Source organism: Tenrec ecaudatus, chromosome 1 (assembly GCF_050624435.1).
Source record: "Tenrec ecaudatus isolate mTenEca1 chromosome 1, mTenEca1.hap1, whole genome shotgun sequence".
NCBI lineage: Eukaryota > Metazoa > Chordata > Mammalia > Afrosoricida > Tenrecidae > Tenrec > Tenrec ecaudatus.
In genome coordinates this window covers 56,162,956-56,178,994 of record NC_134530.1, presented here as the reverse complement: position 1 = coordinate 56,178,994, position 16,039 = coordinate 56,162,956, and the positions used below count along the sequence as shown (strand labels likewise).

The window sequence follows — 16,039 nt, the reverse complement described above, 5'->3', positions numbered from 1 at the left end:
GTGGGAAATGGAGCAGCTACTGGTAAATTTCAAAATAAAAATAAAGACCAATAAAATTACATTAATTGAGACATCAGTAGGTTAAATGTTTTTGAATATTTATTTCAAAGAAAAACAGTAAACAAGCTTTTAAGTGGAAAGATTAACAAAAACAATATGGTATCAACAATCACTATACACGCTGTTACTGCATGTGCAGCATTACTACATACTTACTGCGTGTGCACAACGCAGACTGGTGATACTCCAGAATGAGATGGCATGACTTATGCACAGTGTTACCGCATGAGCTGCATACACAGCGTTTCCCACCTGTGTGGGAAGTGCCAATGCAACACATGCAGTAAGTAACACAGTGCGTACATAACGCAGCGTGCAGGTTATGAGCCCTCACACAGGCTGCTCTGTGCAAACATAGTCAACAATGGGTCCAGAGGGGCTAATAAGAATATAAATAATAAAATATAGCAGACTAAGTACGTAAGTAAATGTACTGCATATCCAAGACCAGAGATATACCGCTACCTGTATTCAGCAATGCTTAGGAGGAACAAGGGGGCATGACCAAGCGCAGGTAAGACTGTAAAGGCTCCGTCATTGGTCCCAGCCCTGTAGAACAGTGGCCACGTCCGACATTCATCTGACAAGGATGTGATGCACCCCAGGTACCAGCACACAGAAGCGGGCAGGTTCTTGCCCAGTACAGCATGGATAACACAGAGGCTGATATCAGCGGTCATCAGACCACCTAGAGAGGCTTCAGGCTCCTACAGGCGAGCAGGAGAGACAGGAGAACACCCGCACTGTACAAGAGAACAGGTAAGTGGGGCCCTCACTCGAGTATAAGACGGGGGGGACTTTTTCACCATAAAAAAATGTGCTGAAAAACCTGACTTATACACGAGTATATATGTATGATATTGCTAAAAGGTCAAATTAATCTCTGTTGCAAGGAGTAAGGCCAGAGTGCTCCTTGAGAGGCAAGGGCGGCTAGATTTCGTCTTACACACTTAGGGCAGTCACTGGAGAAGGACATCCTGCTTGGTGAAGTGCAGGGACAGGGAAGGAGGCGGGCGGCTCTCAACGAGACTGGACTGACACAGTGGCTGCACCAATAGGTTCAAGCATAGGAACAATTGTGAGAATGGTACAGGGTAGTGCAGTGTTTGTTCTGTTGTGCACAGGGTTGTTATGGGTCAGAACTGACTAGATGGCATCTAGTTACAATTGTATTAGAGCCTGAAATCTAAAAGCATTTTGCTTACAGAAGGCTGCTGCCTACAGTTGGAACTCTAAATTCATTTTGAGCCTTGATACAAGTTAAGACACCATCTTTAGGTTCTTTATGCGACTTCCCCTTTAAAGTATTTATTGATCCACCAAAATGGCCACAATGAGTCCAGGAAAGACAAAGGAAAGGCAGTTTGCCCACAAGAAAAGTAGACTCTTGACACAAAAAACTGGGAACTTACCTGGATTTAATCCTTCTTAGAACAAAGACATCTAGATAAAGGCAATGACTACCCTATCAGAAAGATGTTTGTGTTTTACTGGCTATGCAAGGTGTTCAATTGTGTAGACCATAACAAACTATGGATAGTCTAAAGAAAAACGGGAATTCCAGAACAATAAATTGTGCTCGTATGAAACCTGTGTATGGATCAAGAGACAGAGCAGAACCAGGGAATACTGTACAGCTTATTTTCTTACTTTAGTTTAAAATCATGAAAGGTGTGTGCCAGCATTGGATCCTTTAATAACACTTCAATCTATATACTGAGTAAATCATCAGAAATGCTGGAGAAGAATGCAGCATCAGGATTGGGGGAAGACTTCGTAACCACCTGCAATACGCAGATGACACAACCTTGCTTATTCAAAGTGAGGGCAGCGACTTGAAGTAATTGCTGAGGATGATCAAGGATGAATGGATTATAACTCAATGTAAATAAAACAGGTCTTCTACAGGCATCTGTGTGAATTTGGGTAGATGGTGTATTTCTAGGTATTTGTCCAGTTCTTCTAGATTATCAAATTTGTTGTAGTAGTCTTTTCATAGGAGGGTGTTATTATTTTTATTTCATTTGGAACTGTTGTGATGTGGTCCTTTTCATCTCTAATTCTTTCAATTTTATTAACCCTTTTCATTTTGCAATTAATTATGCTGTATTTATTATCTTAAAGATCTCTTCATTCATACCACCTAGAGATTATTTCACCCACTGCTGTTTGGCAGCCAGTCTCTTGTCTCTCTCTTCAGCAATAATGAGATGGATACCTTTTCCTCAGGGAAGAGAAATCATTAGTTTGTTGCCTTTTCCAATAACAAAAGGTGGTAAATCTTTTGCCATTGGCATCTTTCCCCATCTCTCAAAAGAGCCAGGATTGTCTCTATAAGTGATCACACCAATTCGTCCCAGGTTAGTCCTCCAGTCACATACACACGTTACCAGTGTCGAACTTGAAGAAATCAGTAATCTTTTCTGTCTCCAAATCAATCTGAATGTCATTCACCTTGATGAGGGGGATGATCAGGATAGCTGATAGTGTGGGCATCCTGAACTTACCAGGTGAGAAATTAATTTTGTGCCCATAAAGATCTTCCTTACTTTGCATTAACTTGCACTTCCCCTACTCAGGTGTAAAACAAGAAATAGCAAAGTGACCCTCGGTATCATAGCTCAGGCAGAAATTCTCTCCAGTCTTGTCAAGGCTGATGACATCCATAAAACCAGGGGGAGCAGGGAAGGTTATATCAATTTGGATCTTGCCGTCAATCTTAATGAATCACTGCATGCAAATTTTTTAAACTTCATCTCCTGTCAGGACATACTTGTCTATTTCTTAAGAAAATGATCAGCGATCAGCAGGAGACATTCTCTCAGCTTGTGGGTTCAGCTTGTCCAGCATCCAATGCTTTGAAACAGCTACGAGTTTAAGCTGCTTCTTGGGATCATGAGTCATAACTTCGATGAGTACTGTAAGAGCTGCTAATTCTAACACTATACACACACAAAGACATACACATACTTTCTGGTAATCCTAAGTATTTTGCTAATTTTTAAGTTTCTAATAAAAGTGTTAATTCCTATAGGCAGGTACTCTCTTTTTTTCTCTTCTAAGACATTGTATTTGTATTTACACATTTAATATTCACATAAACTAGGCCTCATTCTTATTTCTATTTTATAAGTGAGGAAACTGAGGCACAAGTTTTACTGGCTCAAGGTCACACAGCCACTAAGTAGGTATGCCAGAAGATAAAATCAAAGGTTAGCCCTAGACTACACTTTACTCTCCCAACCACTAAATTATGCTGCCCTTCTACAAAACTAAGTAATCATAAGCTGCTCTTTATTGAAAATAGGTTATCTGGCAATGGAGCAGAATAACAGAATGGAAAGATTAGAGATGTTAGAACATGAGTTAGAGCTCATCTATAATTGTGTGCAAGTTTCCTTTCTTCATGGCCTAAATGACAAATAAAACATGAATTAATTTTTAAAATGTCAACTCTCTAGGTCACAGGGGTCCTCAAACTTTTTAAACAGAGGGCCAGTTCACTGTCCCTCAGACCCGTTGGAGGGCCAGACTATAGTTTAAAAAAAGCTATCAACAAATTCCTATGCACACTGCACATATCTTATTTTGAAGTAAAAAGACAAACGAGGCAAAAACACCTGGCGAGCCAGATTAACGGCCTCGGTGGCCCACAGGCTGTAGTTTGAGGACGCCTATTCTAGGACATGAAGAAGAAAAAGCAAGCTCAGTCACTTCATGGAAAGAAAAGCAATGAGCAAGTCTCTTGAACAAAGCTTGAATATAGACTAACTTTTTAATCTGTCTTTTCATAGCTGGGGAGAGATGGGGGTAGAGGAGGTAGGTTGTCTAGTTCTATCAGATCTTTACAATAGATCAAGCAAGGGGACCACATAAACAAAGGTGTTAAAGGCTGGCAAAGGGAGAAGAGGTGGTGGTGATGGTAAGAATCTGGCAGACCTTGTAACACAAGATATATAGAGACACATACACCTTTCTAGCATAAAGGAAGGTAAAGGGCAGATAAGACACCTTTCCTGATCAATGGAACAGACCAGAGATAGTGAAGATTGGGTAAAGAAAGACAAGCTATTCACACTACCCACACCACAATGACTGAATAGACTTTTGATTTTTGGGTTTGAGACAAGGGCACACAGCATATAAGTCCTGGAGTAGTGGGATGCTCATACCTGGAAAGAGGAGGAACACTATAGAGGACTGACCAATAGCAGAAGACCCACCAGAAAGCCAGCCTATGATGGGAGGTCGCTATATTCGGTCAGATCTACATTCTGTCAGGCTTTTTAGACTAGGCTAATGACCCCTGAACTTCTTTCCCAAAATATCCCTTTCAATAAACATACTCTTTCTGTTCAAATCTTTTCTCTGACTCTGGGCTGAATTTTGTCCCTCATCTGAAATCTTTTTTAAGAGTAAAGCAAGAGCCAAGGGGGAGAGGATTGAAACTCTGAGCCTCCTCCTAGTAACAGAAAGATACATATGAAAGTAATTCAAGTAATTTTTGACAGCTTAATGAAATCTGAAGTAATAATTTTTAAAACTTGGGATAAAAGATTCATTTGACTGGTATCTCAGAATTCTAAGGCTTCCATTCATAGCCTTGAAAAAAAAAACAAGAAAAAAAACTACTAAATAATTCAAGATTATTGAAAGGAAGGGGGGAGCCTCCTCTGATCTTTGGCCAAAAATTCTCCTAAAGCTTTCCCTAGTGGCTCGCCATAGATCTTAAAGTAATTGAACTAATTATCTTCTCCATCTTCCACTCTCTCCAAACACAAACAGAAATGTTCCTTCCCTGCTCCTACTGTCCTTTATGTGTAATTCTGTAAGATCACTGATCAATATTGTAGTGTAATTATCTTTTCCTCCTCTGGACTATGAATTTCCAGGACTGAGACACTAACTTACTCCTCATATTTCCAATGCCTAGTCTTCACGTCTAGCATCACTGAAGGTACTAGAGAAAGATTTGGTGAACGAATAGGAAGAATAACTAAAGAAGACAGATTATATAATTATCTTTAGGAGAAATTATTTTATTAGTATCTCCTTATCTCTGTACCTTCAGTTCTGCCCACAAGTTTCCCTTTAAGAATTACCCCATCAGCCAACAGTATTACTCTCTCTTGAGGGCTAGAAACTGAATCTACTCACTTTGGCTTAGAATAGCTTCTAATGAACTAGGGAGACAAACTCAACTTGCAGCATGTAGAAGGTGGTCAAAGCCTTTCAAGAGCTTTATTTAGACGCTAAAACACAAGAGAAATCTACTGGGAAGTGTCAGCCAAAGGAGAGGTCACCTTGAGGACGGACCACAGTGCACCTGAACCAAACCCCGGCACTTTCAACGGCCTCGTCTGCATACGGTAACTAGACACTGAATCAAGAAAACAAAAGGCTTATGCCTTCGAATCGCATTATTGGCTACAAAAAATAAGTATATCATGGACTTCCAGTAGAATAAATAAGTCTGTCTTAGGAGAAGCACAGCCAGAATGTTCCCTAGAAGCAAGCATCCTGGGACTCTGCCTCAATTGCCAGAAGAGAGGAGTCCCTGGAGAAGGACATCAAGCTGGGTAGAGCAGAGGGTCAGTGACAGAGGAAGACTGTCAATGGAATGGATTGAAGCAGCGGGTACAACAATGGGTTCAAACAGAGGAACACTTGTGAGATGGTGAAGGGCTGAGCAGTGCTTTGTTCTGTTTTATATAAAGCTGCTGTCCATGAATCAGCACCCCAACTCAATGGCACCTGACAACAAGAGGCAGGATGGTGTCTGATATGCCTGTTTTTACATCCAAATGCTGACGGCAATATGAAAAGTAAATAACTTCAAATATAAAAACAAAGATTACGAAGCAGTGCCTCCGCGTCTAGCTTTCAGACCAGAACAAGTGCAGTTATAGCCCTCAACCAGAGAGGGGAAGCACTCTACGTACTGGTGTGAGTCCCCTTGGGCCCGCCTCTAATAGTGGTTAGGGGGAACTTCTTAGGCAACCCCTAAAAGTAATAATCCATGGGTGAAACAGTTACCTTTCCTACCAATTTAAGGAAAACAAAAAATAAAAAACTCAAGCTCCAGTTTAAGTTATGTCAAATGCCAGCCACTCTGGTTGCCACGTTACCTTGGTTAGAATCCTCAGGGTCTTCTACATGCGCGACAACACTCCTGAGATAAATTTCCTTCTTTTGCTCTAGATCTGATTGTGAAACGGTTGGAACATTAGTCCTTGAAAAAGTAAGTAAGAAAAAAATAGTCCGTTAAAAACCATTAAGTTTAGACCAGTGGTTCTCAACCTGTGGGTTGCGACCCCCTTGGGGGGTCAAATGACCCTTTCATAGGGGTCGCCTAAGACTATCAGAAAAAAATTTTTCACAATTACATATTGTTTTGTGATTAATCACTATGCTTTAATTACGTTCAATTTTTAATAATGAAAATATATCCTGCATATCAGATATTTACATGATGATTTATAAGAGTAGTAAAATTATAGTTATGAAGTAGCAATGAAAAGAATTTTATGGTTGGGGGGGTCACCACCACATGAGGAGCTGTATGAAAGGGTAGCAGCATTAGGAAGGTTGAGAACCACTGGTATAGACCCTTGTAGAAAGAGGTCAAACACTGACGATTGGTTAAAATCAGGAACCTTCAAAGGCAAAATTCTCTTTTGAAGTGACATGTTGAATGAAGCAAAAATCAAATATGGAGCTGAACACTAACCCCCAGACACCCTGTCACCATGGCCATTACAGTGGCAGTAGGGTCCCAGCAAGAAGTTGATGGGTGGGGAAGCAAGGTCTTGCCCCAAACCGTTATGTGAAAGTGGGTTTTATTGGTTCGTTTTAACTTCTAAATTTTAAATGTTATACTGCAGGCTACAGGCATAACAGGCAAATGAACAAGTGAAGAACTGATGGAAAAAGTAAATATGCTTCCAAGTACATCACTGTGGTCCACAGAGAAGGCTAAAGGAGGTGGCAACAGGATTTTCTATCAGCTACTGCAAGTTTAAAACAAAGTTGGTATCTCTTTCGACTTTAAAAATTGTTCTTCGGGAGGGTGGAAGGAAAGTAGGGGAGAAAGGGGGAACAGATTACAAGGATCTACATATAACCTCCTCCCTGGGGGACAGACAGTGGAGAAGTAGGTGAAGGGAGACGTCAGATGGTATAAGATATGACAAGATAATAATAATTTATAAATTATGAAGGGTTCATGGGGGAGGTGGGGAAAATGAGGAGCTGATATCAAGAGCTCAAGTAGAAAACAAGTGTTTTGAGAATGATGATGGCAACATATGTACAAATGTGCTTGACACAATGGATGGATGTATGGATTGTGATAATTGTATGAACCCCCAATAAAATGATTAAAAAAAATAGATTAATCTTAAAAAATTGTTCTTATGCAGTTTATCTGTTTAATCAAATAAACCAGTGTTTTTCAATGAGGGGGGTGTGAGAAGTCCCCCAAATAAATATGGAGTTAAACAATAACCTCTTATGAACATGCTATAAGAAGTCAAAGATCACTTACTCCCCTAGAGGAAGAGTGTTGAGTAATTCAATATTAATCAGGAACAGCTAAGCTCACAGCTATTCATAGCCCAGTTAAATGAGATCATGGCTGAGAAGGACTAGCTAGATCTGGTAACTAGGGTGATGGTGATCTTAGCAAGAACAATTTCTAGCTTTTGTTCATGTGATTTTACTGTTCTGAGGATTCAGTGAGTGAGAATATTGGAATAATAAATTTATTATTATTCTAAGTAGCTAGACTTGTGTTCTTCTAGTATAATTTCCACTGTAAGCAATTCACAAGGAACTGTGATTAGGGGTGACAGTCAAGGGGATTTATCTTTATGTGTAATATTTTTTATTTTTGAAGCAGGCTAAAAGTAGTATCTGTGTAATCAAAAGTTTAAACATAAAAATTTTAAAGGAAGCAATAGGACACAACCTAAAGTCAGCCTTTCTAATGCACTCAATTGAAAAGGCCCATGCAGAAACACTGCCATCTCCTGGCCACAAGAGAATCAACCAAAAAGGGAACCCAAATCTGTAAGCCCTACTAGAATTTTCCCCATAGGACAAGTTATGAGATGACTTACATAGTGGTTTTTCAGTTATAGCCTAGTATTTTTGTTAAAATAATTCTTAGTTCATTAATATCTGTGACCAGGCTTCCTCACACATAAGGAAAGAAGCCTCAGAGTTCCAGAGTTATTTTCACTAAAATAAAAATCCCTGGTGGTGTACTAGGTTATGTGTTGGGTACAATTCACAAAGTTTCCCTCCATAAAGTCAGTAGTTTGAACCCACCAGCTGCTTGATGGGAGAGAGATGTGGTGATTGGTTTACAGCATCAAAAACCCTCGATGGTAATGAATTTAGTTTCATGAAGTGATTTTTGGTTTCACTAACATTTTCTTTTTGTTTTTCAAAATAACCCTGTGAGGCAGCAGCAAGAACATCATTTGCTTCATTTTATCAATGAAGAAAGTAAGATAAAAGATTATTTGGCAAAAAAAAAAAAAAAAGATTATTTGGCTCGCCCAAGGTCACACAATTATTTGGAATATCAGGCCTTTCAGTTTCTTACTCCTAGTATAGGGTTTCCCCACACACTAAAGAGAAAATGGGATGGAAAGAAAAAAAATTGAAGAGAACCAATAATACACACACACACACACACACACACACACACGAAATATTTAGTCCTCCAATCTCCCAATCTTTCCATTTTTCTAAACTGAAAGAAAACAATTTAACAGATTTCGAAATATCTGTACACGGTCAAGGTACGCTCAATGGAGGGCAAAAAGAAGAGAAACACAATGTCAGAGTGGAGGGAGGGTGGGGTGGAAAGGGGGACCCAATTACAAGGATCTATATATAACCTCCTCCCTGGGGGACGGACTACAGAAAAGTAGGTGAAGGGAGACATCGGACAGTGTACAATATGACAAAATAATAATTTATAAATTATCAAGGGTTCATGAGGGAGAGCAGAGCAGGGAGGGAGAGGGAAAATGAGGAGCTGATGCCAGAGGCTTAAGTGGAGAGCAAATGCTTTGAAAATGATGAGGGTAATGAATGTACAAGCTGTTTTACACAATTGATGTATGTATGGATTGTGATTAAGAGTTGTATGAGCCCCCAATAAAATGATTAAAAAATAAAGAAAAAACATTTTAAAAAAAGCTCAAAGAGAACGATGGGGCAACAAATGTAAAAATGTGCTTTACACAATTAATATATGTATGGATTGTGATAAGAGAAAATGACTAAAAAAAAAAAGAAACCTAAATCAGGGAGGAATGAGGTGTTAACTGACACTTTTCTGATATAGCACTCTCTCAAAATCTGCTGATAACCATCTTATCAGTATCACTATATATGTGTTATATAGAACTACATACACACCCAAATTGTTGAGTGCTATCTGTCTCTGGCATAAGCTAACAAAACACCTACTAAAAAAAAAAAGGTCCTTACAAATTTGTGCTAACTGCCCTAACTCAGAGGTCTGCTCTCCCTTCAAGTCCTTGTTGGGCAGGAGAATACTGAATTATATATACAGTTAGGTTACCTTGTTTGGGTTTTCTGGATGGGAAAGACTTTTCCTAGCCTTTTCTTACGGACTTCCATCTTCTCAAAAATATCCTGAGTTGTTTTCTGTTTTGTTTTTCAGAGTGGAAAGAATGCAAAAAGAAAGATAGTTCTTAATATAACAATTTTATTTATGGAAAAATCCCTGAGCTAAAGGCTATAGGCATGTACCCTGAACCCTACTGATTACCACAAGATGGTGAGTACTTTAAATAAGATAGTGATTTATAACCTTTTAAAAAAACACAAACATACAAAAAAATAAAAAACACAAACAAGTTTTTGCATAGGGATTATTATGCCCTTTGACAGAGACTCAAGCTCCAAGAGGTTAGTAAATTGCCTAAGATTTTTAACTCATTCGTGGCTATTTCAGAACTGGTACTGTATCTTAACACAGCATGACAACCCAAAATTGAGTCTTAAGTCTGAAACACAAAGATTGAAGAAACAGCAATAAATCAGCATCGTCTTAGTAATTATCCACTAAATGGTCACTCAGTATCATGTGCAGGTATGTAACAATGACTACACTGGTTCACTGTGCGTGGAGGTACTTTAAAGAGGCCGTGGTAGCAATTGTGCAGTACTGCTTGATGTGACTGAACTCTGGAATGATTTATCTCTATTAGCTCCCAATAAAATGGTTTTGGGAAATAACGAAGCCAGAGGTTCCAGCTATTGGTTTACTTTAATTAATAGGTAAGTGAGGGCTAGAGAGGCTAAAATAATTTTCCCAAGGCCACATTGCTAGTAAACATTTACATCGCAATTTGTCTGCTATACTGTATGTGAATGAAATTATATTTTCTCTTTACCAGGAAAAAATGCATTTATACTTTACTCAGAACTAGAAACTTTACCTCAAAACTTGATTTATCTGATTCACCATTTCTCCAGGATGACTCTGAGTAGTCCAAGGGCTGAGAGAATACAGATGTAGGTTTCTTACTGTCAGTCATATTTTGATCAGGAACAGTTTCCTGAGAGTTACTGTTTGAAGGAGAAAGTAGTAGGGGCCCATCCCGGGCAGAGTCAGTGAGGCTAGTCCCATCAGATTCAGTGCAAAGTTTGCTCTCATTTGGGTTAAGACCATCTTCCTCTGATCCTTCCCCGAGGAAGGAGGGTTTTTTGGCGTCTCTGGGTGAATCAGGCTCAGCATCACAGACTGTTGGATCAAACGGTGCAACAGTTATTCTTATGACACCTTTTTCTAGCGCAAAGCGTCTGTTTAATGGTTTAATAGGAGCTGGTCCGTGACCAACCGATGTACCTATTAGTTGAGGTAGTTTGAAGAGGTCAAAGGTTTCGGCTACTGGTTCCAAGGTGCACAATGAGTTTTTCACTTGGGAAGCATCAGGTAGAATTTCACTCTTTTTCTCTTCCTTCTCAACATGCTTGTCATCCGTTTTAAGCAACCCACTTCCCCAAGAAAAGTGTTCATTAGATACATCATCATCCTTCAGGAGCTCCTGAATCTGCTCTTCTGTGTAACTGAAATGGCCGTCATCTTCTTCTCCATCCGACAGGTCCAGCAAGGAATCATCCAACTCTTCCTCATCCAATGACCCCCAAGAAAACGAGGCATTCTCTTTAGGCAAGAGAAAGGTACCAGAAGACTGTTCAGAGGGCATTAGTGAACACGTCATATCTGGAGAAACAAGAGGTAGTTTCAGTGAGGAACAGAGAATGTCTAAATGTCTGTACATTGACTTCAAACACTATACAGTTGAAGTTCTCATACTTCAAATCCTTTGTACCATGTGACTTGTAGTTTCAGAAATAATTTTAAGATATTTAATGTTGCCAGAATTGTGAAACTGTATATTTTAAACACACAAATGTGCATTTTAATTTTCCCCGCTTTCTAAACATAAAGATCAAGATGACGGATAATAACATGGGTGCTAAGGACGTGGAAAAACAAGAATTCTCACATACCACCAGTGACAGTGTAAGTCAACACAATATTTTGCCAGTATCATTTTGACCCCAGGAATTTCACTATAAAAGTTACCTGCACAAATGCTCGTGGAGATAAATAAATATATGTATATATATATATATATATATTCATGCTATACTTAACAATGAAGTAGCTTTGTATATTCTATTATGTAATAACATTGATGACATAAAATCAGATCAAAGTATGTAAGCCGGCTTGGATTTCAGTCTACACTTGAAAGAAAAGTATACTTTGAAGTTAAAAAAGGGAATAGTAACAACTTTAAGAGTACAAGATAAAGAATTGTCTTCCCGACTGTGCATCTTCTGGAGCAATCTCTGCCTTTGCCACGAGACCAAATGGGAAAAGGTTTCAGCTCCTGCTAGCTGTTCCCTTCAGGAGACGTGTCAAAATGATTGACTCCCACCTTCCTGAAAGCACAAAGGAAATTAGAGGAGCTTCTCATCACTTTCAACTCTGTTCATTACAAAGTCAACTGTATTGTGCTTTAAGGTGGCTCCATCTATTAATTTTCATCTTGATTTAAAAAAAAAAATACCAGAAAGTTAGATTTGAGTCAAGAACACCAAAGAAAAACCTTTAGAGATAAAATTATGCAACAAAGGACCTAGTTTAGTTCTTCTCAACAATGTGCACTTTCTTAACAGTAGTATTTCCAGTATGAACACAGACCTGGGAGTTCAAAGACCTGGGTTGGTGTCCTCTTCTGCCACTAGCCTGCTCTAATAACTTGACAAAACACTCATAATCACTTCTTTCCTATTTACAAAAGGAGAAAGGGCTAGAAAAGGTGGATTAGACAATGTCTAAAATTCCATCTAAAAGTTAATCATAAACAGATTCACCTTACTTTCAATACATATGTAAATACAGATAAGTAGTCTGAAAAGATACAGATATAAATTTGATGACTGTTGTAACTTAGAGGGAAAAGTCAAGTCTAGGGGAGACTTTAAAAATTCAATATCATTTTGCTTTTCTACTTAAATGTAAAGTTACACAAATATGATTTTTTTGTTCTGGGTCTTTGGTACCTGATACCTGATCCTATCGACACCTCATGATTTTCACACAGGCTGGTTAGTTTCTTCCATGTGGGCTTTGTTGCTTCTCAGCTAGATGACCTCTTTTTTACCTTCAAGCCTTTTAGAGCCCAGGTCCAGTTCAGATTTCTAATGATCTGTATCATAATTTTTTCATAGCTTTACAAACAAAACAAAAACCAGTATCCAAATAAGGTCCACACATTGCAATTGGCTGGAATCTTTTGTAAATATTTTAATTGATAGAATCCTTCTCTTTTTCTCCTCTGCAATTTATTTGTTGAAGAAAATGCCATACACCGGTATATTGTTTATGGGTACATGCATATATTATAAAACTATTTTAAAATATCCAGAAGCCATCTTCCAGCCAGACAAATCTATAAAACCACCAATACAACCCCTATAAAGAACATGCTCCTCAGAACAGTCACCTATAAGAAAATACAAGGGAAACATCTGCCCCAAACCAAGAATGTGAAGACATGGGGTCAACTTCAACAGTAACAGGGACTCCAGGGAAGAGCTAGGGAGAGTGCTAGAGCGCTACATCACAGGACTAACTACAATCTATGTCATGGAACAATGTGTGAATAAATATTGACTGGGAAAATGAATGTTATGTAAACTTTCACCTTAAGCACAATCACTCATTTTAAAACGTTTTATTGTAAACTAGGTGAAGGTTTACAGAGCAGATCCTAGTTCTGAATTCAATATTTCAATTTAATTCATCCACAACAATCCTTTTCATGTACCATGACCGATTCCACTTCCTTCCTTTTTCTTGTTTCCATTTTTTTCCCCCCTAACCATCTGAGCTTTGTCTTTGGGTACATGATGCCCTTTTGACCTTCAGTAGATGACAGAATATGGAGGTGAATTCAGGTTTCGACCTGAAAGATAAAGGCTATCATCTTAGGAGGTCCCACTAATCCCTATCTAATCAGTTAAATCTGATTTTAGGATTTTGAGTTCTGTTCTACATGTTCCTCATACTCTATCCAGGGCATTCTGATGTGAATCTTTTCAGAGTAGACAGTAATGGTAGTTCTTCTGGTGTCAAGTAAAAAAATAAATTTTTTTTACAGTACTTAAAAACCCACATGGGGATGAAACACCAAAAATTCAGGATAGTATTACCTCTGAGGGCGAGGTATGGAAAAGGGGTACTGGGAGCTTCAAAGACTACTGGTAATATTTCTTAAAAAAAAAAAAAGATCTGAAACAAATATGACAATGTATGATAGAGCTGGGTGGTAGGTACAATGGTGTTCATTATGCCATTTTCTATACTTCGTGTATTTGGCATACTTAAAAATGAAAGATATTTTAAATAAGTGTCAAAAAGACAAATAATTACATTAGGTCTAAAATGTTAAGACTATCATAATATGTACCTAATAAGATAGTTGCAAGAAATATGTAAGGACCATGAACATAAAGCACTTAGTTCAATGTAGGTTTATAATGTAAGAGATCAGTAAGCAATGGTATAGTCGTTACCAATAGGTTGGTAGTTCACACCTACCAACCAATCTGTGGAATAAAGATGTTGCAGTCGGCTTTTATCGTTTTACAACCTTGGAAACTCTATGACACTATACTGTCCTATGGGGTCCCTATCAGAATTGAATGGGGTGGCAGTCGTTTTTTAAAGAAATACATTGGTAGCTATTATTTCTGAGACCCTCCTCATCTCTCAACTCTAGAATAGTCCCAAGAGAAGCATAAGAGTGGGAGAATTAGTGGGGTGCCTGAGGCCTGGCTCCCCACTGTAAGGCCAGATCAATAGCACTGCTGGCCCTGAATGCATGTCCGCTGCTGTCCCCAGTTCTGGCAGCTGCGTGCAGGGGGGCCCACAGGCGGGGGGAAAAAAAAAAAAAGAGTGGGAGAAAAAAAAGCATTAAATTGATAGGGAACTTCTCCTAGCCCGTTCACCTAGAAATTATCCAATCTCATCTGTTCAAGTTTAATTTTCCAAATTCAACCACACTGTCATTAAATGACAATCAAGCTGGATGAACATCTTAAAAAAATCAGGCAAATGGAGGAGGGGGGGAGAAAAAAATCAGGCAAATGTTGCAAACCAGTGGTCACTATACGGAGGAACGTGGTCTAAAACTCAGAGACCTCAGCAATTCCCTTCGAATCTCAGAACATTTGTCCGAGAAAATTCAACCCAACCCACTGTCATCTGGTTGATTCCAACTCACGTGGGATTCTGGCGACTGTGCATCTTTATGGAAACAGACTCATCTTTCTCTTAAGGAGTGACTACTGGGTGTGAACTGGAGCCCAATGCCTAAAGCACCCCACCACCAGAGCGCCTTTGCCTGAGAAAAGGGGCATTATTCACTGTTAACTTCAAACAGATCATGTGGAGTAAGAGGCAAATGATGAGATGTTGATGAAAGCATGCTAAACTTAACCACTTTATATTAATTACGAGTTGGAATTTAATGAACTTGCAAGATGGGGGAAAATAAGCTCTCGTAAAGTAGAAGTTCCACTAAAAGGACATGCCACCGACGCCCGCCTTCAGTACTTCTGTTGGCCGTTCCATCACCTGACTTGCTCAATGCTTGCTTTATAATCCCCACTTAACATAAAATATGGGGACCCCCTCTATTTTCATGGGAAGAGTACTCTCCCAATTCCTCTGCTCCCCACCCTTCGATGACCCCATTCTGTCCTTCCACATCTCCCTCACCTGTCCACCCCCTTCTTCATACTTCAGCTCACCACCCCCTCGCTCTGTTCTCTAACCTCCCAGTCGCAACCTCAGAAACTGGTTCCTTCTCTATTTTTAATCTTACCTCAGAAAACCTACTGCCTGAGAGCACAAAAGCCGTATTTTCTTCAGGCCATTAAAACGACATCAAACACAACCTAAAATTTCTCTTCCGAGGTCCAAAACTAAGACCCTCCCCGCGCAGGGCCTGCCCTGACAGCAGTGGCGAAGGGCCGGGGTGATTTCCAGCCAACCACCCCCGCCCCGCCTCAAGGCCATCCCCGTGAAGCGCGAGGCTCCAGGACACCAGTCCGCTTTGGAATCACTCCTCTAAACGGAAAAGCATTTTGTTTAAAAGAGAAAAAGAAAAAAACCACAGCGAGCTCAAAAGAATGCTGCCATTCCTTTGAGGCGGCCACTGGGAACCCAGGGCGGGCAAAGCACCCAGGACGGGAAAGCTCTGCTTTTGGTAACATTTCTGTTGCTCCGGGGACCACGGCTCTCCACCCACGTGAGCATGGATGGAACTAAGCGGCGGCAACAGGTTTCCTTTGGAATTTCCGTTTCTTTTTAATGATGAAGGCTGGCCGGCTCCAGCTGGGAGCCTCGAAC

General features: G+C 39.6%; 1 protein-coding gene and 1 non-coding gene across 3 annotated transcripts in view; one reads left to right on the top strand and one right to left on the bottom strand.

Moving 5' to 3' along the window:
* Window positions 1-16,039, bottom strand: part of S100PBP (S100P binding protein) — a 46,395-nt gene that overhangs the window by 28,787 nt on the left and 1,569 nt on the right. For both annotated transcript variants that reach the window (XM_075553686.1, XM_075553687.1), the window contains exons 2-4: window positions 10,545-11,332; window positions 9,662-9,747; window positions 6,189-6,292 (exon numbers count right to left, since the gene is read on the bottom strand). In XM_075553686.1, the coding sequence (XP_075409801.1) occupies window positions 6,189-6,292; window positions 9,662-9,747; window positions 10,545-11,332 (978 nt within the window). The remainder of the gene's footprint in view (window positions 1-6,188; window positions 6,293-9,661; window positions 9,748-10,544; window positions 11,333-16,039) is intronic.
* Window positions 14,424-14,562, top strand: LOC142437934 (small nucleolar RNA U89). The gene has a single exon (XR_012782433.1). It is a non-coding gene; the product is annotated as a small nucleolar RNA U89 (small nucleolar RNA).